The sequence below is a fragment of the Vanacampus margaritifer genome, chromosome 1 (genome assembly GCF_051991255.1).
Source record: "Vanacampus margaritifer isolate UIUO_Vmar chromosome 1, RoL_Vmar_1.0, whole genome shotgun sequence".
Lineage (NCBI taxonomy): Eukaryota > Metazoa > Chordata > Actinopteri > Syngnathiformes > Syngnathidae > Vanacampus > Vanacampus margaritifer.
Window position 1 is genome coordinate 19,062,468 of NC_135432.1, and position 24,181 is coordinate 19,086,648.

Sequence of the window (24,181 nt, forward strand, 5' to 3'; positions counted from 1 at the left end):
GTTTGTTGAGAACAGTAAACTTCAACTGGACATCAGTTTATACCATTTTCTTTTATTTATCGGAATGAAAACGTAACCAGAACAACACACAGAACCATTAAGACCAGTAAAAGGTGGCAGAAAAACACCCCTTTTGCTGATTTAAAACCAAAAAAAAGTCCCCACTTTCCCCAGCTCAAATACTTTGTCAGAGCAGCATTGGCCCCAAATGAAGTCCAGACAATACTCCCAACATTGATCTATTGTGAAACTAACTCAAGGAATGTAACAAAGTTGAGAACATCATGAAAACATACAAGACAACTTCCATAACAGGGCCATGGAAAATGTAGGCACTCGTATGGAGCATCTGTCCCTGCAGAGGTGAGGGCTCATGCTGAAGCACCCGTAAAATTGGACAAAGATTTCGCAAATACTGCAACACATGACAACGAAACAAATGGGTGTGCGTGTAACAAAAGGGGAAAGGAAGCACATCTCGGGAAGGAAGAGGCGGAAGTGCTTGACGTAAACTAGGTTTTCACCCGACAAGTGACGCGGTCTCGATAGTTCGTTGCCATCGAAGCGTGAGCCCCGTGAAGAGGACACGCCTCCCTCGCAACTCGGGCCTCTTCCACTAAGACCCATCAGATTGTTCGCGGGTTATACTCGGGCAGCTTTTGCACTTTCTCCTGCTCGGCCGGCGTGTCCTGCCTGGCGATGATCATGGAGTGCGCGTAACCCATCACCACCTGGCAAAAGAAAACATTCCAGCCATCTTAGATTGTCCGCTTTCCCGGGCACAAATAAGCCATATCTGAGCGTACGGCTCAAGCGAAGTTTGCGCTCCGACGGCCATGGCGTTGTGCGTGCGCCGAACCTTTAACTTGTAAAACTCGTGCCCACCATACATACGATGCCAGTCATTCAGTGCACCTGTTCAATATAAATGCCATCCAGGGTCTTGACTTCCTGGGGGGTGGTGGAGGATTTGGGTTTGTTGTCTCCATAACCCTACGCAAATCAAACAAACACATTTGGCACCAATTGTGGCCCACAAGTGATGATGATGATGATGAAGCCCTTTCTCTTACCAGCTCTCCAAAAGTGGGTGAAGGACCCCAGCTGATGGTGCTCTCGTTTGCGGCAATGATGATGCTGCTCTTCCTGTTTCACGCACGCACACAACACGAGTCACTTCTCTCAAGTTGAGCAGCACAGAGTTTGTCAAGCGTCAAGCGCAAGAACCTACCCGCACGCCAGACTGCGGACTTCCCAGCCACACAGATCCTGCACAGCTTTGGGGTACATCGTCGACTCTCTGGAAGTGTTGGTCACCCCCCAGAAGAAGAGACTCCCTGCAAACGCAAACATCAAAGTTGAAAGGTGAAACCTTAGGGCTGGATCATTATGGGGGAAATGATAATCACGTTGATTTTGATTGAGATTGAAATCACCATGTTTAAATGTTTTCAAATACCAAAACTCAACTACTCAAAACTATGATCATAGCCTTATGCACATTCATCCATTCACGTTGAACACTATTCTTTTTGACAAGTATAACATAACCATAGAAATATCACATTACATTTTCATCATTTTCAAAATTAAGCATTACATTATTTCATCTTATTAAGTCTGCGGATATAGTGGGCTAACCTGTGACCTCAGGGGTTGTGTTTTGTGCTATGTCATGTGGAAATGTATGTTGGTATGACCGCCCCCCAAAAAAGTCCATGGATATATTTGTATCCTTGAATTTTGAGCAAAACAATATTCTGTGAACCCTTAAACTAAAAAAGGTTAAAATTAAAAAAGTCATTGCAAAACAAATACTGGGTGTTCCTGCGCATTTCGGCCTCTTGGGGGCAGTGTGGTGCCGTGCATCCATGGTGTACATGCTTACAACGAGAACAGAAGAAAGTTGTGATTGAATGCTATTAAAATAACTAATTTTTCACAAATTGGGAAGGATTTGTGCCTTGAGTAGTGTTATCATTTTTTTTTTTTTTTTTTTTAACCAGTGGGCACATGTTCCACAACATTTGTGTGTGAATATTCATTGATGCTAACTTCCTGTTAGCATTTGAACGGGATCCGCCATGCTCTAGCATTAGGCTAGCAATGTTTAAAAAACGAAGCACGTTTTGTATTTTAATACACACTGTATGTCATTCTTATTATCGTGTGTTTAATTTCACAGTTAACTCCAACTGGAGTGTCATTTTAACAGGTTAAAGGTCACTTGGGGACAGCAGAATCACACTAATTCGCTTTGGGCTTGCTACAATTAGCTATATGGTGCATTCAGGGTACTTTCACAACGTAGGAAACTTGTACGTTGTTTTTCTTCGATCATTACGTTTTAATGATCGAGAAAAGGCAAAACCGAAATCAGGATAACATTTGGGTAAAACCTGCAGCCGTATGAAACGTGCGTCTTACCGCTCTCGCTGATGGCAAAGGAGCACTGGTATCCCGTATGGATGTGACTCGCTCCTCGACCGGGGAAGTCGAAGAGTTTCACCAGGCGGGGAACAAGCTCATCCTTCTGCTCGGTGTGTCCCAGACGCCCGTAACCGCCGAACCCCCAGCTGAATACTCGCTTCTGGGAGTCCAACACCAGCTGCGCACACACGACAGCCAACGAACACGAGCTTCAATACGGGAACGGCACAAGAAGCGCATCCGTCGGTTGTGACTTCTCACCGTGTGGTTGGCTCCGCAAGCCACGTCTCGGACCACCACGTTGGGCACGGGCGTGACCTGGCCGTCTTTGGACTTTTCGATGAAGATGGCGACGCGGCGAGGGATGAGCTCGCAGTCGTACTCGATGCGCTGGGCACGAGCTATGAACTTGCCGTCGCTGTTGTGTCCTGCGGTGACACCCGAGAAGAGACTCAACAACAAGAAATGTACTCGAGTGTGGAGGTCAGCGCCACCAGAAGTGGCCCAATGAGGAGATGCGAGAATTGCGAAGGTCGTCTTGTCATTTCAAACGCGGGCTCACATGCGTTCATCTTACCGAGCTGTCCATACTCGGGGCAGCCAAAGGAGTAGAGGTTCCCTTTGCAATCCACCACCATGCTGAACTCGGCCCCGCACGACACCTTGACCAAGGGCTGGCCATTGTAAGTAATCTGGGCACCCAAAGCACACCAAGGTTGGACTTTTCGGCCGGGACTGGATATGGATCGGGTATTTGTGGTTCGGAGTTGCCACTTACGGGTGCCGGGCTGAGGACGGCGTCGGTCTGGCTGCCTTGGCCAAGCTGACCCAGCTTGTTTTCGCCAAACGAGTGCACGATGCCGTCCTCTAAAGAATCGTCAACAAAAGCATAAGAATCATTATAAGCACTTGTCTCGTCATTTATAAGATGCATACCTGTTAGTGCCAAGGTGTGATTACGCCCGCAGGCCGCAGCGACGACCACGACATCCGCCAGGCCTTCAATCAACTTGGGAGCGTCCAAACGTTTGGTGTCTCCGTGGCCCAGCTGACCTTTGTCATTACGACCTGACCAAATAATGATTTCATCTCTATTCAAATTGATCAAAAGGGGGCATTTCCAAAAACTCAAAATGTGGATTTTGTGACCGACCCCAGCTCCAGAGTTTGCCATCAGTGGTGATGAGAAGGCTATGAGCCGCACACGAGCCCGAAATCACGCAGCTGACCAGGACGTCGTTTAAACAGCCGTAACGGTGCGGACTCCACAAATTCTGGCCCAGGTTGCGGAAAGCCGCTGGAAGAATAAAAACATAAATATTGCATGTTAACATTTAGATTCTCATTTTCAGTCCTTTAAATCCCCAGCAGAAACCTTGTATTAATTAATAAATATATATATGTCCAGCAAGTCTTCTAAAAATAGCCTTCAGGTGGGGGGGTTGTCAAACCTTTTGGCTCCAGGAAACCTTTACGGGCGGCCATTTTGCCACTCGACTGAAAATGACATCACAGTGCCTAAGGGCTCAGTGTGCAGATGTCACATGATCAAACCCAGCAAACAGCTGTACTTAATTTTTAGGTTATTGTAAAAAGGTTATTTTTTTTACTGGTATGATGAGTAAGATTTAAATGTTACTTAGAATAATGACTATACAGTTATTCAATTTTGATCCACTGCCTCTGTATTAAATGCACGTTACAAGAAGTATTCTTCTATCACCTTTAACAGGGATGTGATTTGACCAAAGTGAAATTATCTGAAAATTTAGCCGGGGGTCTGGGGGCCGCTGGCACCCAGCTAGATCCAAAAACATTGGACTGCCTTTGCTTTTAAAAACTATCACTGAGAATATCATCATATCTAACTAATGTGATTACTAAGTTAACACATAAATAATGTTGAAGAGTTCAAATTTCATGAACAAATAATTGTATCATGACCAAATGAAAAGTAACTCATATTAGAGCATACCACAAATGTCTTTGTTATAGCAGAAGATGTTATCTGTCGGAGTCATGTGCATACACAATGAACTACTAATAATAAAAATTTTAAAAAAAAAATCGGATTTTTTTTTTTGGGGGGGGGAGATAAAAAAAGCGGAATTCCGCGAATTAGCGGAAAAATCCCATCCCTGCTTTAAATAATAACTGTTAAAAATTTTTTTAATAATAATGATGTCAAACAAAAAGAAAAAAGAAAAGAAAGACTGTGTAGATTCTCAGACCTGGGGCTAGTATGCAAAAGTTGAACAAAGGCAGCTCAATCGTTATCATATTGACAATTCCCTGACCTCGAGTTGCAGCCGTTCCCTTTAGAAAGCACTCAAACGTCTTCACATTGTGTTTGTCACAAACGCAATATGTTTAGTGCAACTTATATAACCGACTATAGGGAACGCAAGCTATTTGACTGATCTGTGCTAGATGAGGTGAATATAACACACTACTCTACTCTACTCTACTCTAATCACACACCAAAAAAATTGGGTTTGTAAAATATGAGTTAAAACAAAAAAAATGTATTACCTGCATGATGGCAGGCAACATTTCTGGTGGAAGATGAGTAATAATAATAAAAAAATAAAAGCTATCATTCGACATACATGCATGTGCACACATGTACAGCAGGTGCAGCATATGAAACCTCCTAACGTGCTCTTTGTCTAAACAGCTGCTACAAATTAAGCTAACCCCCCCAAATCCCTTTGCAACAAAGCACATTTATCAGCATGTGCCTGCAAATGCATCAATAAGAGCGCCGCAGGGGGGGAGGGGTGTCCACCATATGCATACTTATGAATAGACATTAGCGTCACAATCATTTAATGGCCACTCGCTGGTTCAGCACAAGCTCACAGTATGTTCCATGTACAATCAAAATATGCAAATCTTGACATTTTAGTCTCCAATCCTGAACTATTACAGTCCATCCGCTTTCATGTTGTGCTTCCATGGGAGATGTGCAACAACAACACAAGCAAATGGGAGTGGAGGTGGGAATTTTGATCATTCCTCTTTTGCACAGTCATTTTCTACACTTTAAGCCGCTACTTTTTTCACTTGCATTCGACCCTACAGCTAAAGGTGCGGCTTATCCATCAGATCACAAGGGGGCGCACTACAAAGGAAGTGCAAGAGCGTCAGGCAGAGCGAAACAAACCAAGTGAGCCCAAATACAGCAAAAGAGACAGAATGAGAGCGAGACAATTTGTGCCCTCATTATGGAAAATAAAGTAGCAGGAACCCAGCGCAGGTAACATTAAAACACCTGCGGCTTACATTCGGGTGCGGCTTATTTGTGTAACAAACTCGAATATTCCCCAAATTTAGCTAGCACGGATTAATAGTCAGGTGCGCCTTATAGTCCAGAAATGACTGTAGTTCGGTACTGGGGAGATGAAGTCAACCATTTCCCAGCTTCTACATTGTACCAGAGGTGGAACGCCACCCGTCGAGGCCAAAAGTGTCCAAGTTTAAAGTTTAACACCAAGGATTTTTTTTTTTTGGCACGCTTCTTTGTGGCTGATGTCACCACGCATCACTGTTAACATTGACACCATTTTCCTGATGGCCGCAGGTCAAGACTGCTTCCAAGACCAAAGTGCCATGCTGTGACACGCAGTCCATAAACTCACTCAAAGACCTCAAGATGCTGAGGAAACGCATGCTTCCCGTCCCAATAGAGACAGGGTCCAAGTTTGGTTGCGGCCAATTGCGTTTGGTTGTGTTCCTCCTGCTCAGTACGGCCAGTACTAGGCTTCTCATCTGGACTGTGACTTGTGTGGCAAATTTCTTCACAAAAGTTTGGCCCGACCCATTACATTCGCCCAACTCGTCACACTTCCGTCCCGTTTTGGTGGCCTGAAAATGGATTACCTTTGTCGCCGGAAACTTACTGTAACGTACCGTAAATGTAGCATTCACAGGTCAAACAGTTGAATAAATCCCTGCTCTACTCTTTCAGCAACATTTTGTGTCAATGTAGTGTGAAAGATTGTTTTTCTAATGTTATTTTGTGGAGTCTAGCAAAAATGAAAATTCCTTTTTTGCTGCTGCTAAGATCTCTCTGCACTTATGTACATTGTCTGTTTGTTTTTCCACCATTGTGGGGCTAAAGGTGATTTTATGTTTGCTAAACAGAATATAAGTGGTTAAGTAACACATTATTGACATTGCTGATTTTAAACACATCATGGTTTCACAGCATAGAATATCAAATATTCTACCTTGTTGTTTGGGGACCTCTTTTCTTCCAATCAAATCCCAATTAGTTGCTCCAAATATGACTAGCTGCCCTTTAACCTTTGGGCATTCAAGTTTCTGTGGAAAGGAAATGCAAACAGAGAATCACTCTGATAAATAAGATGCAGTATATATATATGTATATATATAAAAAAAAAAAAGACTTTCACAGACTCACAATTTTCTCTTTGACATCATCCGCCACAGTGACGGGTTGCAGGCTGGACTTTATGGAGGGCTTCCCCGGCTTCTTGTTGTTTTCCTGTTCGTAGTCAAACTCGTCGTCACTGCTAAAGTCTCGCTCTTTCCTTTTGCCCGTGGCTCTCTTCTTCTTCAGGGATCCATTTCCAGACACATCTGTCACCTTCTTGCGTGGCATTTTCAGTCAAAAGAGCTACAAAGGATGAATTATGGGGTGAGCAACTTTTCTGCAATTCAGTAACTTTAGGCACAGGACTGAGTACATCGTACAAGGGGTCCACAGTTTTGTACAGGATTTCAAGATTAGGAATGGTGCGTGTAATTACTGCCACACGCACTTCTTTTTTCCCCACTTGTCTGTTTTATATTAATGGCTTCCGAATAGGGCTGGGCGATATTGCCCAAAAAATAAAATCTCGATTTTTGCACTCATTTAGGACAATTACGGTTTTAATCGATTTTAATCTAATAAACCCAACACACATTTATTTAAAGGTTGAATTTATTCAAAAATAATTCCTGTGCAAAAAATGTTCAGACAACAACAATGTATACTAATTCTAAATTAGTTTTAAAATAAATTAAACATTCATAATTTGTTCTTAAATGTCACGATTGAGTAGATTGAGCGTTCTGCCACATGTGCAAAATTACAACAAACAAAAACATTTGAATGTAACAGAACATAAGAGCAACCGCTTTTAATAACCCAGAAGACAAAATTCGATTTCACGATTTAGCAAATTTTCAATTATTGCTACTTTCTATGTCTATATTGCTTCAAAAGTGTTATTTGTGCAAATATTTACCGTACCCTAATTATGACATTTCAAAGTTATGAACGACATGCAGTGAACTAGTTTGCACAGACACAAACACTTGTGGCCACAGTTTTGCCATTTGAGTATTATGTATTTATGGCCTTGCAGTGTTTTTTTAAATACTATTACTACTGTAATTATGTCAACAGTACTCAGCATAGGTTTGTGAGAGTTCGACACGTGCCGACTTCGGTTACGTCGCCTCGTAAGAAGTGATCGTAAAGCGAGGACAAAATGTATTATGTAAGTAAACTAATACTACTAATCGTGACAGAAATTATAGCTGTGCTCCAAACTTTTCTTTTGACGCTCTCGATTATATTAATCGCTGACAAGGATGAAATGTCACATTTCATTGTGTAACTGTAAACTAACTCCTTCCAAAAACTCCGGCTAGAAGCCATCAAGCAGATTACAGTAGAAGAGTCGGTTTGCATATTTCGACATTTTGGCAGACATGCGTAAAGAAGTGTCCGGGAGAGTTTGTACTTTTACAGACTTTACTTAGTAGTAGTCTCTTTCCTAGGCTACTTACCCAGAAACCCTTTAAAACAGCTCACCTGATTAACAAGGCCAGTAAAGTGTGTTCTGTACTACGTATTTTAAAAGCACATCGCCACGAAATGACACAAAGCAATAGCGCGTGTGTCTGCGACGTAGCCGCTAGCTTCACGAAGCTAAACGCACTGACGCTTCTTTGTTCGCTTGGAGATTGGCTAGCAAGCTAACCGAGCCGCCAATTCGTCAACTTTTATCCGGAGCCTCGACATAAGGCTAAAGTTTGAGCTTCATACAAACTGTACAACTTCTTTCTGTCACCTCACTAAACTACACGTTAACATTTTGGCGTAATTAAGCTAACGTTACCTTCGCGTTAAGCTAACGCATACTTAATAAAGACATGTACGTAAAACAATACCGCGACAAGAGGTGGGGGTAAAAACTTTACAAACATTTTCAAGACGATGTAGTTTGCCGGTGTAGAGGAAATGGATACGTGTAGTTTCTCGAGAAAGGTTACTTGTAATTTTCAGAGTGGAAAATAAATCATGTACCAGCGATTTCCTGATTCAGCAGCTCTCCGTCCGTGTCCGCTTTGATTGATGTGAACAAAAGACGCGAGAGTCTGCTTCCGCATCACGTGGTCGCTTGCCCACACTCGCCATCATAAACACTACTGTATAGCCATCAGTTCTCGAGTCTGCACACGTTCGGGTAGGGGGAGGGGGATTCACGCACGTCATCGACACTCTATCCATCCATCCATCCATCTATCTATCTAGTTAGTCAGAAATGGCACAACACAAGTGTAGAAGTACAGATGTTTGAGTTTAAAAAAAAAATGGCAAAAAGTATTGATTCAACTCCTTTACTTGAATGAAAGCTAAAAAGCACAGTCTCTGAAATGTACTAAAATAATTTTACACTGTCAGTTATATATGTGTTAACGTGAGCCAGATGAGATGGCTCGGGCATCTGATTAGGATGTCTCTTGGACACCTTCCTGTTGAGGCGTTTTGGGCATGCCCAAAACACCAGACGACTCAGCACATGCTGGAAAGACTTATCATTCCTACTGGCTGGCTTGGGAACTGCTCAGGATCCCCCAGAAGAGTTGGACGAAGTGGCAGGGGAGATGGAAGTCTGGGCATTCCTACTAAAAGTACTGCCCCGTGACCCGACCTAATTCTTTATTATACTAGTGTGTATCAACACAAGAATGACAAATATTTTCTTGATTAGTTTTTCGCACTGAAGACAGTGGACTGGTACCATTCATTTTGCCATCCAGAGAATGTCTTTACTCCATTCCATCATGTTTAACCTATATTTAATTGAATACAAGACAAGCTATTTAACTCATTCACTGCCATTGACGACTATAGACGTCAAAAATTAATTGTAATTATTTCTTTTAGTTTAACATTTTTTCCACTTTTGTTAAGAATATGAAAATGTAGAAAAAATATTGTACATTTAGAACAGATATAAAATTTGTGATTAATCGTGAGTTAACTATTGAAGTCATGCGATTAATTACAATTAAAAAAATTAATCGCCTGACGCCCCTAATTTTTAATAATCTTTTCTTTTTTTCACAAAAAAAGATTTAAAAAATGTCCCGGTTTTCACACTCTTGTTAACAAAAGTGGGAAAAATGTTAATCTAATAGAAATAGTTCAAATTCATTTTTGACGTTTATAGGCGTCAATGGCAGTGAATGAGTTAATATTCAAAATTATAAACTTAATTGTTTTTAGCAAATAATCATTAACTTAAAATGTTATGGCTCCAACACGTACCCCAAAAAGCTGAGACAAGTGGCAAAAAAGACTGAGAAAGTGGATGAATGGTCATCAAACACCTGTTTGGAACATCCCACAGGTGAACAGGCTACCTGGGAACAGGTGGGTGCCATAATTGGGTATAAAAGGAGTTTATTTTAATTGTTCAGCAACGATGGGACGAGTTTCGCCTCTTTGTGAACAAGTGCGTGAGAAAATTGTCAAACAGTTCAAGGACAATGTTCCTCAATGTACAATTGCAAGGAATTTAGAGATTTCATCACCTATGATCCCTATCATCAAAAGGTACAGAGAATCTGGAGAAAGCAGTAAGGTTGAAAAATGCCCGTGATCTTCGATCCCTCGGACAGCACTGCATCCAAAACTGACATCAATGTGTAAAGGATATCTCCACATGGGCTCAGGAAAACTTCAGAAAATCTAGTTTGGCGCTACATCTGCAAGTGCAACTTCAAACTCTACTATGCAAAGCAAAAAAACATTTGTCAACAACACCCAGAAACGCCACTGGCTTCTGTGGACCCGACGAGCTCATCTAAGATGGACTGATGCAAAGTGGAAAAGTGATATGGGGTTTCAAATTGTTTTTGGAAATTGTGGATGTCATGTGTGCTGGGCCAAAGAGGAAGCAGGAATGGGAAAGAATTCCACCTACAAAGCTTCAACAATTAGTGTGTTCCGTTCCCAATAATGTTTTTCAAAGAAAAGGTGATGTAAGTAACGCATTGGTAAACATGACCTTATCCCTTGTTAATTACACCAACTGATAGAGTAAATGAATAGATTGCAAACAAAGTGTTAAATCAGGGGCCCTTTATTTGCATTTGCTCATGTTAAAGCATTTTACAAAACCTCCATTATCTCACAATAAGCCCCTCAAGTAGTCAAATTCACCTTTTAGCAAAATCTCATGTGACACTGAACTAAAACCTCAAGTCCTGCCGCTTCAATGACTTTTCAAAAACTCGGCTTGGAAGTTAGACAGTTGTTTACGAGGAAGTCATAGTTGCGTCAAAGAGGAGCAAACGCTTATGCTACTGAAATGTCACAACTGTCAGTTTGCAGTTGTACATGGCAGAGAGATAGGGGAAGGCAGCTCAAAGTGAATGGGGTCGGGGCATATCACATACTCAAATGTGTCAGTGCAATTGTTTATATTCCAACCCTCACATAAAATAATACTCTCAAAAACACGAACACCAAAAAGCAGTCCAAAGCTTGTTATATTCACATCTCTCCATACTGTGTTACCGTATTTACATTAATACCTATTCACAAACATGGTGGAAGACCTGCAGGATATGTACATCTGGTGCTATAAACAGTCAACTAGAGTAACAAATATACACAGATGAAATTAAAAACTCTGTAATACACATGTGCTCTGCCTGATATTCGGGCATGTGACTGAAACAAGTTCATGGCTGTCTGAATATCCACATTTTCACTGTGGTTCATAAAACATCATCCATTCATCCAATAATCTTCTGCTCCGTTAGCGGCTGACTCTCGACATGATACACCCTGGACTGGTCGCCGGTCAATCGCGGGGCAGAATAAACATCTCGATTTGAGGGAGCTTCAGAAACACTGCCTGTCCAATATTTGATCACGATTCAAGCAATAAGCAGTCCTCATTGTTAGTGGCAGGTAGCATGAGCTGTTGCTCATAGTATAGACTCTTGGCGTAGTTGATCTCTTGAGAGATTTTGAGAGCCAAAGTTTCGTTTTTCACATGGACCTGTGAATGGATTAGAACACAAATAAGACGTTAAATGCAAAATACAAATAAATAAAATAAATCCTGTTCCCACTGAAGCTCAGTGTTGTCACAGTATAAAGTCTTACCATGGGCTTCTGGTGGGAGGGGCCAGGGATGGCCACGCCACTACTGGTGCTTTCAGCCTTTTTGGTGAGCTGCACATAGACTTTCCCATGATCTTTAGACACTAGACTGTGGTAGAGGTCGTCATACTTAATCTCCAGGAAAATAGCCTCACGGTCCACGTGGTCTCCAGGCTTCAGGAAGTAGACCACTTTGGAGGAGATGAGCACGCTGTAGCTGTCGATGGGCTCGACTGCGATGAAGCTGTCGGCGGTCAGGAAACAAAAGTGTGTGAGGGGATGCGACCCACGGTGTGTTAACGCCATTGTGTATGCAAGCCCGGTGATTGGTGAAGACAACTGACTTACAACTCGGACTGAATGTTGTCTGTAAGGTGGAAGAGCTGCTCCTGGCCATCAGCCTGCAAAGCTGAGTAGCGAGGCAGAAGACCCTGAGGACCTTTGCAGCAGCGAGGCTTCCTGACACGCAACACACTTAGCCTGCAAAACATAGGATGACAACTTGAAAATGGGAACATGGTTGGCCGTTTGTCAAAGGCGAGAAGGAATGTCATCTAAGATGTGTGCAAGGTCAAGCAAATTGTTGTGACCTTTGGCTCCTTTCATTAAGAATCTCTGGAACTGTATGAATAAACTGTAGTGAACATAGCGCAGGTAACGTAAGCGGTGGCGCCCACCTGTGGTTGCTGAGACTCGCCATGTCCCGGACCGTCTGTGCCGTCTCAGAAGCAAAGTCCAGCGCTCCAGCCACCGGTTTGGTCACGGTGCCGACAAGACCTTTACCCAGGCCAGAGAAAAAGCCGCTGACTCCACCCTCCGTCTTCACCCCCTCCACAGTTGACGTTATGATACTCGTCATGCCACCTATGATACCTGAGGGATCATAGGAAATCACTGAGACACATGTCTTTCTTTCGCGCCACTTGTATGCTTTTTAAATTCTTCGGCAAATTATCTTACACCCTGGAAGGGATTCTCTATGGAAGAGGATGAGGGCCAGTGAAGAGATAAACAAAAAATTGGGGCAGGACTCTCACTTTAATCTCAGAATTCTGACTTTAATCTCAGTATTCTGACTTTAAAGTGAAAATTCTGACTTCATTCTCAGAATTCTCACTTTAAAGTGAGTAAGTAAATTGGGGCAGAACTCTCACTTTATTCTCAGAATTCTCACTTTAATCTCAGAATTTGAGAATTCTCACTTTAATCTCAGTATTCTGATTTTAAAGTGAAAATTCTGACATCACTCTCAGAATTCTCACTTTAAAGTGAGAATAATAGTAGCACAAATAAAGTCAGATTCTGACTTTATTCTCAGAATTTTTACTTTAAAGTCAGAATTCTAAGAATAAAGTGAGAAGTCTCACTTTAAAGTGAGTAAGTAAATTGGGGCAGGACTCTCACTTTATTCTCAGAATTCTCACTTTAATCTCAGAATGTGAGAATTCTCACTTTAATCTCAGTATTCTGACTTTAAAGTGAAAATTCTGACATCATTCTCAGAATTCTCACTTTAAAGTGAGAATAATAGTAGCATTAATAAAGTCAGAAACTTGACTTTATTCTCTCACTTTAAAGTAAGAATTCTAAGAATAAAGTGAGACTTCTGAGATTAAAGTCGGAATTCTAAAACTAAAGTGAGGATTCTGACTTTAAAGTGAAAATTCTGACTTTAAAGTGAAAATTCTGACTTTAAAGTGAAAATTCTTACTTTAAAGTGAGAGAATAAATAATAAATAGTAGCACTAATAAAGTCAGAAACTTGACTTTATTCTCACTTTAAAGTCAGAATTCTGAGAATAAAGTATGAATCCTGCCAAACTTTTTTTCTCTCTCTTCACTGGCCCTAATCCTCTTCCGTAATTCTCTGCCTTAAAAGACATCTTGATGGGAAAATCTGGTGAGCAAGCATGTAAATTAAACATAAGATTCATGCTTCCATTTTAAAATTATTTACTCCTATTAAAATTGTTAAATTGTAGTAATCATTTTTTGAAGTCCTTGTTGATTTTCCATTGCTATTTTGCTTTTCATTTTGAAGTTCAATTATAGTGAAATCCATTTTAAAATCTGATTATCAAGCATCAATCTGGAGGAGGCCTTGTGTCCTAGTGGACTCTGCCTCAAGCTTAAAATATTTAAAAAGGAAGTCAACCCCAAGCATTTTACAATTTTATATTCTGTGCAGCACCACTAGTCTGTCATTCTAATTAATATTGTGTTTGTGGAATATGAATTAAGCAGCAAAATCCGCCCATTTTTATCCATCTCAGGGGGCGGCCATTTTGCCACTTGTCGACTGAAAAGGACATCACACCTGAACTTTGAGCAACTGTGATGTTTTCAGTTGAGAGCAAGTGGCAAAATGGCCCCTACCTGAGATGGATAAAAACGTGGATTTTGCTGCTGATTTTGGGTTGATTTTCACTTTTCCGTCAAATTTAACATACTGTAAATTGGTGTTTTGAGGTGAATTCAGACAATATCATGAGTAAGATGCAACAGTGAGAAGTATTTGCAGGTGTACCATGAGCTAGTCCATGGATGCCTGCGACCAGGTGCTCGCCACTGGTGGCTCCGTGATATCTGATGTACTCTCGCTCCGTCTGGTGCCGGTTGTCCATGGTTTTCCCCAGCCCGTCAGATAAGGTGCCTGCAAACTGATTGATGCGTATGGGGCCATTGTTACTGATGCATTTATTTTTAATAATAATAATAATTCATTACATTTGGAAGCACCTGTCAAGACCCTCAAGGACGCTATACAACAGTTAAAAACAAGATTTTACAGATTAAATAGAATTATGACTAAAAACTTTAACTTTGATCATTGAGTAAGAGACTGACGACGTAACAACATATAAATAGCCCGACAGCAATGTGATAAAGCTGTAAAAAAAACAAATAAAGATTTGCCAAAATTAAACGGCGTAATGAATATGTACCTTAGCAGCAGAGTTGGACACGCCGTGTGTCACATTACGGATGAGGCCGCCCACGTTGCCATACTTGATGAGCTCTGATACGCCTTCAGAGAAATCATTGAAAAGTCCGATTGGATTTCCGAGGAAGTCCACAGAGCCCAGGATCTGAGCTGCCTGGCTGATCAGCTCCTTTAGATAAAAAAAAAATAAAAAAAAGTACATTACTATGATTGAGCATATAGTTTGAACTGCATAGTCTGAGAAAGCAGTGTCTACTGTTTTTATTTCATAATGTAGTGAATTAAACAATCAAATAATGATTTGCTGTGTAGTTCTCCATCCCTGTAACAGAGGAGAATCTCCAATACCTCTCTGAAATGCTTGAGAATATCATTGATGATGATCTCCTGAGTCTCATAGGGGTGCACTCGAGTGAACGGGTACATGTTGACAACAGCATCTTCAAAGCGAACCAGTGGAAATCCCAAGGTACCTTTCAAAGCCTGGCATAAAATTTTTTAAAAAAAACATGGTATTTTGAGTATAAACTTGGTGTATCCTACAAAAGAGAATAAGTCCAGATGAGTTACGGGGTACTGTAAATCTGTCCGTCATGGAATGCTGCTGCAATGAAAACAACCCTCAAGCCACATTTTGGGTTAAGTGATGGAGTCATTACCCAACCAGACACAAAAACAAACATTTGTCCTTCTTAAAGTTGCATCATTTATTAGAAATAGCAGCAGATATTTTCGAGACATTAAAAAAAAAAGCACTTACCTTCAGATCAGCAGGCAGTTTATGAGAAGTGAGGACACTGAGCTTGACCTGAGGCAGGCTGATCTTCAGGTTCTCAAAGTAGTAGCGTTTGGGAGCTCCTGCATCCTGATTGGGCCTCTCATGAAGGTTTTCATCCAATTTCTCCAGTTCTACATCAATTACACAACACATTTTACTGTAGAATGTTTAACACAAGATGGGATTATGAGCACTACTGTTGTTTTTTGCTGCTCCGATTTCATTTTCCAGGCATGGAAAAAGCCTTCAAAAAGATGATATGAATGAAACGTAATGAGTCATAATATTTTCAATCGTTGATGCATCGCCATCAATTTGTGAGAGAGACTAATGACAATTTACAGTTCACCGACCTGCTTCTGTCTGCCCGTAACCAAAAAAGCTGAGCAGCTTGAGCAATAACTTTTCTTCAATGATGACTGAGAAGCGCCCAGCTGTCACCATGAGGTGCTGCAGACACATCAATGTTACATCATCAATAATCCAAAAAGAAAGGCTCCGTTCACACTGCTGGTCAATTACGATTTTTTTGGTTTGCCCATATGTGATGTATCAGATTTTTTTCATGCATTATAAACTGTACAATTTCAACAACAACAAAAATCAAATTTGACCCGTGCCTTATGTGAATAGTGATGTCAAAATTAATCAATTCATTAATAACTAATTGATTCTAAAAGTATTCAACAACATCCAAAAATCTGATTTGGGCTTCATGTCCTGCAGTGTGAACATAGCCATCGTATCTGTGTGGCATGTGAGAAGTGTGATGATGACATGATAATGTGTCTGATACTGACCTTGAAGATATCGGTGAGCATTAGACTGCTCGGAACTTTGACCGAGTTCACCTGCAAGGCTGGACCGCTGTCGCTCACACTGCTATCAGCGCAGCTCGGAGTCACACAGAGCATCACTGGCTGTGTGGTTCCTAGAAGCTGGTTGTCCACCTGATCACCAGAAGAAAAACACAATATACATATATTTTTTTAGAATTTATGACAAAATGCTTCATATTAACTCATTCACTGCCATTGACGGCTATAGACGTCAAAAATTCATTTGAACTAAGTGTATTAGTTTAACATGTTTTCCACTATTGTTAACAAGAGTATGAAAACCTAGAATTTTTTTCATTGTACATTTAGAACAGATATAAAATTTGTGATTAATCGTGAGTTAACTAGTGAAGTCATGCGATTAATTAGGAGTAAAAATTTAAATTGCCTGACACCCCTAATTTTTAATATTCTTCTCTTTTCTTTTTTAATCTTTTCTTTTATTAAAAAAAAATAACTAGTGAAGTCATACGATTGATTACAATAAAAATATTTAATCACCTGACGCCCCTAATTTTTTATATTTTCTATTCTTTTTTAAATCTTTTTTTAACAAAAAAATTAACTAGTGAAGTCATGTGATTAATTACAATTAAAAAATGTCATCGCCTGACGCCCCTAATCTTTAATAATCTTTTCTTTTTTCTAATCTTTTCCTTTTCTTTTTTATTAACTAGTGAAGTCATTCATTTAATTACAATAAAAAAAAATAATCGCCTGACGCACCCTAAATTTTATTAACCTTTTCTTCTTTAAAAAAAAATATATATATATATTATTAAAATATAAAGATTATTAAAAATTAGGGGCATCACGCGTTTAAAATTTTCAATCCTAATTAATGCGTTTAAAATTGTCCCTCCTAATTAATCGCATGACTTCACTAGTTAACTCACGATTAATCACAAATTTTATATCTGTTCTAAATGTACAATGAAAAAAATTATAGGTTTTCATACTCTTGTTAACAAAAGTGGAAAAAATGTTAAACTAATAGAAATAGTGCAAATGAATTTTTGACGTCTATAGCCGTCAATGGCAGCGAATGAGTTAACTGGGAGAGTGGTGGATATCTTGGGACTGTGGCTGTTTTCACAAAGTTAAATTGAGTCAATTAGACTTGTTCTTGATTTTGTAGATGACTATATATTCAGTCTGTGTAGTGTACTTGTTAGTATCTGTGGCATCATATGAGCTGCTTCGTCTACGAGTGATCAGGATCTCACCTGAATGTTGTGAATGCTCAATTCCAAAACCTCATTGGCAGCGGTACGAGTGAAGTGGACATCAATTCCGGACAGTGTGGCGAACACAAGCTCCTCTGGAACCTTGTTGACCAAAGACATGCCAATACCTTCCTCCAAGTTCACTAAGACCTGGAAGGAATAATGTCACAGGATGTCAGGAATGCATTAATGAGCAAGACATATGTCATAATGATATATCATTACATAATACACACGTAATGTATGATTTGTCAAGTCAATTCTTTATAACTTTTTTATTCATTTCACGTGTTGCACTGTGCGTTCTTGCTGGATGTGTGATGGCAGGTTGTACAGTAGGAGCCATAATTATTTGAATGTATATTTCATAATAATAAGATGTAAAAAATAAAATGTCACATGTTAACAATGTCATATTTTTATTAGGGGTGTCAAAATTAGTGCGTTAATTTTAAGTTAATCAACAGTTCCTACAACCCTAATTTTTATTTAACAATATTTTATCCACTGCTGTAATTAAATAAATTTGATGCCAACATTTCTCTCAATATCATCTGAGATGTTTTAATTGCGTTTACCTCAAGCTCATGTTCAGGCTCTTTCGTCTTCAAATCCTCTTTGCTCTTGTCCGGCTCAGCACTTGGTGACTTGTGGATCATCCTTCTTTGGTTGAAGTCACTGATCTGTTCATGAAGACAGAAAGAAGATGAAACAACAGAAATCTACAGTATATCTGTAATCATCACAAACAGGCAGCTTCGGATCATTTTCCTGTTTATCGCGGTTATGATGGTCCTCTGGCAATGTGATCAAACGTTTTGTTGTTTCTAAACAGTTTACTGTACATGGGGTCTGGTTCTCACCTGCAGAACACGAGTAGGTCCGTCTGGCAACACTTGAACAGACAATACGCCTGAACCAGGCCTCATCTTCTGGTTGATAAACTGCTGTTCAGGACCAGGCTCCAGAAGCCCAGAATCTGGACCCAAAACCACCTCGGCTCCATCGTACAGGCCTTCAATACCACCTCTTACCTGAAAGGGGAAAACAAATCAAGTCAATAACTGGCTATGACCGTAAGCTTTACATCACATCATTACAGACAGGCTGAAGGTCTGGGTAGGCATCTTGTGACCATTGGTTCATGTACTATCTATCAAATACATCTTTTTTTATGGTTGTTGGAACCCATAAGTAAGTTTGTCCATCTTTTCTGTGGTGTTCCTCAAGGGTCATACTTGGAGCCCATCATTTTCACACTCGACATGCTTCGTCTCAGACATGTCATCATCAAATTTGAAGGAATCTCAAAGGACATGTATTCAGATTGATTTTTCTTTTAATGTTGAGAGGGCAGATGACATAAGATGATTGACAAGAAAAGGCTGGAGGGCTCAAAACTCACTTTTGTTGAATGCGGCATAAAAACTGCCAAACAAATCATGCAAATGACCATTGCAAGTGACGCAAGCTCTTTGAGACTTTTGCGATGAAAGGTTATAAAAATAAAATTGACTCTCTGAGACGATCAGTGATGTGATGAGCCAAACGTTACGAACTGTGCACAAATAAAGACCATTATAAACTCAAAAAAGGTAGCAAAAAGGCTGGAATAATGAAAGTTCATGAGGGAGCTGGCGAATCAGAGAACTTGTGAAATATTTGTCGTATAATTCTGAGGAGTAAGATACACTACAATGGAAATAATGTATTAATGTGCAATGAATTTGGAACAAAAATGATAAACACTCTCAAAAAAAGAAAGTTTATATCTCCACCTGTACTACTAGACGGGGAAGGCCACAGGTCAGCATGCACGAGCTGAAATGCCATGTCTGCGTTGTGCTGCGACGAGGGTCAGGTCTTCTTAGCATCAAAGGCTCAAAACTGTTTAAGACAACAACAAAAAATTGCATTTCCCATATAGTTCAAAATTGATGAAAAAAACATTTGAATACTTAATTTGCCACACGACAGATGGCCTTCATTTACAAATCTAACTAAAATAGTATTAAAGCTGTTATGTAGTGGAAATGAATGTGTACACACACCAGCAGCATTCTCTTTTCATCCATTTTTCTACATTTGGTAAAACAATTAAATAAAAAGGCTGAATAAATGTTCATCCACCTTATACTAATATTTTGCTGAAATACCTGATCTTGATCTTTAGCTATACTGTAGTTGCATATAGTGCTGACCTGTTGTCACTAACAGCTGCAAGTCCCGCAATGTCCAAAACCAAAGAGGAGTCCATTGGTCGTGGCAGGGCGGGCTTGCTCTGAGGTGGTGAGGAGCCTTCATGACACAGCATACCGGTACCTGTCATCCGCCACAGCTGGGAGCGCTTCCCAGGCTCCTGCCAATGAAGAAATGAAGATTCCGTTGTCATTTCCTTGCCTTTCTATAATTTTGTCTCTGAGATCTTCAGGAATTTCTAAAAAATAATACCTTCTTTTTCAAGATGACCCTCTGTGTCTTTGTGTCCACATCAAGAACCAGCTCAGCACGGGTGACCAGATGCTTCTTGCCAACAGGCCTTCTGCCACCACTCCTTCAAAGAAAAATAATTCCTGCTTATGTCTTCAACTTTTAACATGGAAACAAATGCTTTGTATAAGAGATCAGTACTGTGAGAACGTATGCGTGGCAGCGATGTAGATGAAATTCTCGTAGTAGAGCTTGTTGTATTCTCTGAAGAAGTTCATGTCAGCTGTGACCTCTGATGAGCCGGCTCCCTTCACAGTCAGGGTCAGGTATGGTGGCAGCGTTTGCTCGTCACAGGCGTAGTCCAGTTCGGAGTCGGCCTTCACCTCAGTGTGCAGCTTGATGTCAACCACCCCATGCTGCCAGAACTGGATAGGAACCTGAAGACATTCAAACAAACTCAATTGCTTACTGTAATTTGTCTTCAAGCTGGATAGCACCACATAACAAAGAGCTTACTTCAGAGATGTTGTGGATACGGAAAGGTGGGGGCAGCTGATCAGTGTCAGTAAAGGAGATCTGGTAGGTGGCCCCCTTGATGGTGATCTCTGTCCGCAGGAAGAAGCAATTCCCCATGGTGTCCCTTTAAAAAGCAAGATTCCATTCAACCACTTTATATATACGGTACAAACACAGATAGACAGACACAGTTCTGGGACGCATCTGACCATTGTTTTCACCTGTATACGTAATACGAATGTGACAAATTTAATTTCAGGATGAAAACCTACAATGCACTGCCTTTTACAGGTGAACCTAATTTGACTTTATGTTGGAAAGTCCTTTGAATGCAACTCCAATCTGTAAAACGTTTCAGTCCTACAACCAAAAGCACTTTTAACCCCCCCCCCCCCAAAAAATCCTGCATTGTACATTCTATATGGAAAGTATCCTTTATTTCTGCACTTTGTTTAAAAGCTGCTCTCTGTAACAATTTGGCCAAAATATATATATATATACAGTATATATACAGTATATATATATATATACAGTATATATATATATATATATATATATATACACAGTATATATATATATATATATATATATATATATATACACAGTATATATATATATATATAAATATCTTTCCAATAGCTCTTATTTGACCATTTATGACTGAAACTGCTTCCAATTAGAAGATTAACACCTTAGCTGTTCACGAAGGGTACTCCTGCAAGCCTCTGGCCAATAGTTTTCAGACTGGATTCGTGTTCGAATATTCCACCCTTTGTCTAGGGATGCAACATCATTTGCGTATTGTGTATGTGGAGAAGGGTGTGTGCAGTTTCATTTTTCATCAACAGGTGGCAGTAACGACTCAAAATGGGATTTTCTGCGTCCAGTAGCTGTCTTTAGTTCTTTGTTTTGAATATTGTACTTTTAATCAGGTAAAGCATGTTGATTTACTGCCATATAAATATAAAGCTGACTTGCCTTGCCTTTTTGAGCAACTTGCTAACAAGGAGCTGAACAGCAAATTCACAACAGTTTATTGAACCAAAACTCCATGGATGTCTACTTCTATGCCTTTTTCTTTTTTTTTTTTATAGTCTCACTTTATCTCAGTTTTAGCCTGCTGATGGCATTCTAAGCTCATTGGCCACATCCCTCTGACAGCATCCCGTTTCAAGCATCGCACTGATCAATTGTTAGGTATTGATCAATCGTCTGTTTTATGATATCACAATGTGAACATTGTGACGAAAAGGAATTTAAATACAAATTTTAACTGAATCAGAAATGTTATATTATGAAATATAGATTGATATTTGTTGATAATTCAGGATCAAAATCTATTTTGTAATTCATCCTTAAATCAACCGTACTGAAACATTGAACAGTTTAGAGAAGGTCACATTTTGATCACTTGTAAGTGTTATAATGTATTTTTGGTCCATCCACAATTTCACACAAAAGTTGGAATAAACTTTACTTTTAGTGAGTCGTGTAACAGATATAATTAGAAAGGACGAAAGGCCAAACTATTTCTCACCTCATGTTGACGTGGAAAGATTTGGGTTTGTTGACCTCAAAGCCTCCTGACCAGGTGCATGTTGGGCTGTCCATTAGGCGCACACACAACAGTTGGTCATAGTCATTTCGGGGCCAGTGGAAGACAACGCTGGAGCCTGGCAGAGTGGATATGTAACCCTCTGGGTTGGCTGTACCCTGGAAATATAAGTCAAATGTATGCATTTAGAATACAATGGTATCATTGACTTACATTGACTTATAGTACATCAAATAAATGTTCCCACTGAAACAAAATGAAATGCCACTAATCCAGAATTTAAAAAAAACAACAACGCTTGTTATTAATAAAGAAAAACAACCAGGTTATTAAAAAAAAACAAAACGATAAAAAACGGCAACATGCAATTAAATTAAATGGGTTTGTAAAGAAGAAATAAGCTCAAAGTCCCACACAAACTGAAGTATTTATCTTCCTTTCAAGAAAACAGACTTGACCCAAGCTCCAGACATTTAACACTCGGTTAGTCCAGTTGTACTGTCGTCTCCATTCTCCTTGTGAGTGTTTCATTTTTTATTTGTCTATTTGTTAGTCTGGTACAATAAATGACTGAAAGTGCATCAGTGACTGTCACTCTAAAAAAAATAATTATCACTTGACACAGGGTGACTTGTAACAGCTGTATGTATATAATGTAGTCTCTAAGTGCTTCAAAGGTTTAAATTCAACTTAGAACTGGAAATGTGACAAATTTGTTTTATATAGGAATAACAGGTACGCAAACATCAATGACATTCGTACTGAAGAACATTGCAAGAGCAGGGAATTCTTCACCTTTCCTCGAGCAAACTCTCTCTGGGCGAAGGCAAGTTTGTATGAGGAGCTGTTATCCAGCAAGTAGCGTGGGGCAAAAGTCACAATGTGAGTGTCTCTGTAGCGTCCTTTTCCATTGCGCACACTGATACCTATGTTGGAAAGTCAGACAATCAATTAACAGACATCAATTAAATCACTGTTATTAACCCACTTCAGGTATTTTTCATCACTTGCCACAAAACAGAGTGTTTCCTAGGAACACCAGATTCAAACTCAGCAAGGTTCTTCTCCTGACTAAGCACATTAGCAATACTAGGGAAAATTTTGCATTGACCAGTGTTAAACCTACGTATTGCACTGATTATACAGCTGGAGAAACTATTACTATATTCAATAATATCTAATCTTAACTTAAGCGGGAATGCAACAACTTGCCAATGTTGTAGATGAGTCCGGGTCTGTTACCCTGTTGGATAACCTTCACTGCCCTTACTCCACTCCCTCCATCCAGGGAGAAACCCTGGCACCAGCCTGGAACACCGTCTGGATGGATTCCCTTTCCAACCCGCATTGTACACCTAGGGTTAAAAAGAATAGGGAAAATTGAATACAAAAAATAATATATACAAATAGGAATAAGCATAGTAGTAAAAAAAATTTTTTTCTGCAATTTCGGAACTGATTGTTAACTCCTTTGGTCTCAAAAATGTATAAATGCGCTCTATTTTAAGTGTTTTAAGTGTCCCAACGACATAAATTGTAGTTATTACACAAACGGCCAGCAGGTGGCAGCAAAGGAAATAAACCAGGGCCATGTTAAAAAAAAACTCAATTACTCACAATGCTAAATAGATTTGTGAATAATAACATTCTAATGCTAATTGCCGCAAAACAGAAACAGGTAGAAATGTACTTTTTCTTCTTGATGAAAGAAGAGACTTAAATCTTTCTTTTGGTAGGTTCGATGTTTTTATAGCAATAGAACACAATATTGTGTGGGCCTCGCAAAATCAGTCAAAATCCAGTAAAGAAAGTTTTTTTCTTTCGCTACAAAGCAATTAATATTGTTGTGCAATGATTATTATTAAAGGCAAAGTCAACCCCCCAGAAAATTCTTGACAATATGTTCTATGCAGCCCCATTAAATATGGTATTCTGGTTAATATTGCGTTAGTGGAATATGAGTTATGCAGCAAAATCCAGCAGTTTTTGTCAATATCAGAAGGCGGCCATTTTGCCACTTGCTGTCGAGTGAAAATGACAGC

The 24,181-nt window shown here is 39.8% G+C and overlaps 2 protein-coding genes across 6 annotated transcripts in view; both read right to left on the minus strand.

The window, feature by feature from the left end:
• Positions 1-32: 32 nt before the first annotated feature.
• rcc2 (regulator of chromosome condensation 2) lies at positions 33-8,917 on the minus strand. 3 transcript variants are annotated; one of them, XM_077580419.1, is made up of 13 exons: positions 8,756-8,917; positions 6,857-7,072; positions 6,663-6,756; positions 3,584-3,727; positions 3,367-3,498; positions 3,209-3,297; positions 3,008-3,122; positions 2,692-2,858; positions 2,428-2,608; positions 1,232-1,337; positions 1,074-1,146; positions 916-993; positions 33-731 (listed from the first exon to the last, which is right to left on the minus strand). In XM_077580419.1, exons 2-13 carry the CDS (start codon positions 7,055-7,057, stop codon positions 627-629), a joined length of 1,485 nt encoding a protein of 494 aa, XP_077436545.1. In that variant the 5' UTR covers positions 7,058-7,072; positions 8,756-8,917; the 3' UTR covers positions 33-626. The 3 variants fall into 3 exon arrangements, with proteins under 3 accessions (XP_077436545.1, XP_077436562.1, XP_077436554.1); XM_077580436.1 differs by having other exon boundaries at positions 860-993; XM_077580428.1 differs by having other exon boundaries at positions 8,654-8,815.
• A 1,887-nt stretch (positions 8,918-10,804) lies between these two features.
• The window catches only part of vps13d (vacuolar protein sorting 13 homolog D), a 43,424-nt gene continuing 30,047 nt past the window's right edge, over positions 10,805-24,181 (minus strand). For all 3 annotated transcript variants that reach the window (XM_077580490.1, XM_077580482.1, XM_077580473.1), the window contains exons 51-71: positions 23,352-23,494; positions 22,935-23,065; positions 22,122-22,297; positions 20,585-20,708; positions 20,270-20,505; positions 20,090-20,192; positions 19,840-19,997; positions 19,417-19,525; positions 18,502-18,672; positions 18,217-18,321; positions 17,639-17,788; positions 16,374-16,523; positions 15,927-16,023; positions 15,556-15,704; positions 15,144-15,278; positions 14,797-14,964; positions 14,379-14,511; positions 12,529-12,724; positions 12,200-12,331; positions 11,855-12,095; positions 10,805-11,747 (exon numbers count right to left, since the gene is read on the minus strand). In XM_077580490.1, the coding sequence (XP_077436616.1) occupies positions 11,616-11,747; positions 11,855-12,095; positions 12,200-12,331; positions 12,529-12,724; positions 14,379-14,511; positions 14,797-14,964; positions 15,144-15,278; positions 15,556-15,704; positions 15,927-16,023; positions 16,374-16,523; positions 17,639-17,788; positions 18,217-18,321; positions 18,502-18,672; positions 19,417-19,525; positions 19,840-19,997; positions 20,090-20,192; positions 20,270-20,505; positions 20,585-20,708; positions 22,122-22,297; positions 22,935-23,065; positions 23,352-23,494 (3,139 nt within the window). In that variant the 3' untranslated portion in view covers positions 10,805-11,615. The remainder of the gene's footprint in view (positions 11,748-11,854; positions 12,096-12,199; positions 12,332-12,528; positions 12,725-14,378; positions 14,512-14,796; positions 14,965-15,143; positions 15,279-15,555; positions 15,705-15,926; positions 16,024-16,373; positions 16,524-17,638; positions 17,789-18,216; positions 18,322-18,501; positions 18,673-19,416; positions 19,526-19,839; positions 19,998-20,089; positions 20,193-20,269; positions 20,506-20,584; positions 20,709-22,121; positions 22,298-22,934; positions 23,066-23,351; positions 23,495-24,181) is intronic.

Excerpts from the sequence above, each read along its gene's own strand:
- rcc2 (XM_077580419.1), bottom strand. The coding sequence starts at position 7,057 with ATGCCACGCAAGAAGGTGACAGATGTGTCTGGAAATGGATCCCTGAAG. Across the intron at positions 3,499-3,583 it reads TGGCAAACTCTGGAGCTGGG|GTCGTAATGACAAAGGTCAG; the intron begins GTCGGTCACAAA and ends TTATTTGGTCAG. Across the intron at positions 2,609-2,691 it reads CTTGCGGAGCCAACCACACG|CTGGTGTTGGACTCCCAGAA; the intron begins GTGAGAAGTCAC and ends GTGTGTGCGCAG.